Source organism: Phytophthora infestans, genomic scaffold (genome assembly GCF_000142945.1).
Source record: "Phytophthora infestans T30-4 supercont1.454 genomic scaffold, whole genome shotgun sequence".
Taxonomy (NCBI): domain Eukaryota; phylum Oomycota; class Peronosporomycetes; order Peronosporales; family Peronosporaceae; genus Phytophthora; species Phytophthora infestans.
Window position 1 is genome coordinate 1 of NW_003303307.1, and position 2894 is coordinate 2894.

A 2894-nucleotide genomic window follows, 5' to 3' on the forward strand; every position below is an offset into this window, starting at 1 on the left:
AGTGGACTCACTATGACTTGTGTTGCGAAGTAAGAAAACATTGCTACGCTGACAACCATCTGGTAGTGATAAAGACAAGAATACAGTACGAGACCAGACTCATTCTAATACTTTCGGGCTGATCGCTCTTGTTCGCTTTGCACTCCAACTGATATTACATGAGTAAAGGCTTTGCATCGCCTTGAAACTACTGTACAGTACTGCACCCCGTTTTCGCGGGGGTGGACCATATAGGATCTGCAAATAAATCCGATTTTAGCTGACAAACAATTGATCAATTGGACTCAAGATCATCACATCCGGAAGTTTATTAAAGGTCCAAGGGCGCTAAAACGGGGTGCAGTACTGTATCAAATTGATGGACATCCTTCCAGTGAAGAGCGACCGCTTTATAATCATCGAATTGCCAATGTACCTACATGTACTTACCTTTGATGCACATGCACTTGGCGGCTTCCTCTTTCTTGAATTCGCATTCTCCAGCACTCTTCACTTCAATAAATCGACGAAAGAATGCAGAATCTTGCTCTTACTGCAGCAGACATCACCGCTCTAGCCTCCATGCCAGCCGTACAGGGCCACGGCTTTATTGTGGAGCTTGCTGCGCAGTGATTTAAAGGGTACCCAGATAATGGCTGGGGCAGCACTGTCGACCACGAAATCTGGGGCAAGTACGACTTCGAAAAGTATGGCTTTGGCCCTAACGGCACGTTGGGCTTCTTTAAGGACACGTATCCCACCAAGGGCTACGACTCGCTTGGCGAATTCATCGCCAAGAACCAAGAGCTTTATAGTAGCGACATTGATCCCGATTGCGGTTGGACGGTCTACAAGGATTCTGCTCGCTCGGCACTGCCGACACAGCTCGAGTACACGGGCTTCACGCACCCCGGTCCCTGCGAGATCTGGTGCGACGACACGAAATTGCTGTTCGACTATGACTGCTGGACCAAGTACCCCGCCATCCCGGCCAAGATTCCGTACGATAAATCCAAGTGCGCGAATGCCAACCGCCTCACGATTTTTTGGATTGGAATCCACGGAACTCCGTGGCAAATCTACACGGACTGTGTGTGGCTAAAGGGCGGATCTGGAAGAGGAGAACCCCCTTCCGCTGTTGGTCCCGGGGCATCGAAAGTCGCTGCCGGTTCCGGCTCGAGTTCGACGCCGACTACGAATGCGCCGACGCCGACTACGAATGCGCCGACGCCGACTACAACGAATGCACCGGCCAACACACCCAACACAGCAACAACAGTGCCAAGCACCCCCACAAATGACGCGTCGCGTGAAACTGCAGGTGAGGCGTCTACTTCTATCGACGAGACCGAGGCAGCAACAAGTGGAACAGACGAGTCTGCAGCAGAGGAGGCTACTCCAGCCCCTGAGGCCCCTAGCACTCCTACAACCAATGCGAAATGCTCTCGCCGCAACTAGTGTGTAGGGAGCGGAATCTGTGTGTCGATCAGATGTTCGTCTCTCCTGCATTATGAATGTGTCACTATCGCGTTCAAATTGAACCAATACATATACTGGTGTATCGTTTTTCGGAGTCTTGATACCAACTATGATTCATAGCTTATGATAGTGTAACGGGGGCCGGCCAGTTGGCATCTCGTGACACGCAACGGAGACGATGGCCGGTTGACTGGCAGATGGGCGGACGGAGTGGTAGTTAGGCGAGGTAAGTAGGCTTGAAGATCCGTGCGGAGGCTGGCGTCGGCTGCCGAAGCTCGGATCGACAGGATTTAGTGGAAAGTTATTGGGCGGACGGAAGGACGGACGGGTTCGGCGCTCTCACTTTGGATTTGGCAGCCGAGCTATCAGATCCTACAACTTTCGACGTTGGAGAGCGTCGACCTGGACGGACGAGTGCGAAGCGGACGGTGTCTGCTGAGACGAGCTACTAGCAGTTCCTGGACGTGGAGTGCGGATTGGACGGACGGAACACGAACTTGCAGAGTCTACCGAAACGTTCTACTGGTAGTGGCTGTAGGCAGAGTGTATTAAGTTGAACGGACGTAATAAATAGGTGTAGCTACCAAATGGGTACTCACCCGGCGCGAGTGACTCGAATTGTCCTCGTCAGCCAGCGGACTTGGACTTGCGGATCGGCACTGTCGACCAAACCCCGGCGAGCAGGGGAACTAATTCAGACTCGTTACATGGTGGTCATACAGGGGCTGAAGTCAAGAACACGAACGACAACTACAAGCACAAGTACGCATACGTGAGCGACGAGACGTACGAGCAGCAGGTGTTACGGGTTACAATTAGGAGCGGTTACAAGGTTACTGGATCCAATGGTAAAAACGCGACGGACGGTGGTGACCGGCGGTATGACCACGCGGTCAGGGCGCACGCCGAGACGCACGGACACGACCCGGACGGCACCGGAAGCTCGGACGACTACAGGAAGGACGACGGACGCCACGACAGAAGCGGGAGATGCACCGCAACAGGCACCTGCCACAGAGGCAGCGAGTAATGGCGACAGGGACGCAGCACTCATGGCCACGCTGAACAGGATGATCACGACGGTGACGCGACTGGGAGACACGGGTAGACGGCATGGGAGAGCGCTCAGGCGCGCACGCGACGAGTGTCCATGCCAGCGAGCGGACAAACCAAACACGCTACGGGCCCGGTCGATACGATGGATCGTGGCGCAGCACATTGGATTCTGCAGCGATCCTCCAAGAGCCGACGGTCAGCAAAAGCAGCGAGATTCCAGGACGAAAAACGGGGGGCAGCACGAGCCATCTCGACGGGCAACCGGCCCCCGGATGGAAGCCGATGGGGAGTAAAAGCAGCGACGACAGCGGGAGGTAACCAGTGGGTGACGGACAGCTACGACAGCAGCAATGACCGAATGCCGAGGGCAGGGCCAGGGT

At 54.6% G+C, this 2894-nt stretch overlaps 1 protein-coding gene across 1 annotated transcript; it reads left to right on the plus strand.

Moving 5' to 3' along the window:
* Nucleotides 1-561: 561 nt before the first annotated feature.
* PITG_21641 (uncharacterized protein) lies at nt 562-2488 on the plus strand (the record flags this gene model as incomplete). Its single annotated transcript, XM_002894792.1, has 4 exons — nt 562-608; nt 645-1300; nt 1816-1872; nt 2181-2488. The coding sequence occupies 4 exons, from the start codon at nt 562-564 to the stop codon at nt 2486-2488; spliced, it is 1068 nt and encodes a 355-aa protein (XP_002894838.1).
* Nucleotides 2489-2894: the final 406 nt, after the last annotated feature.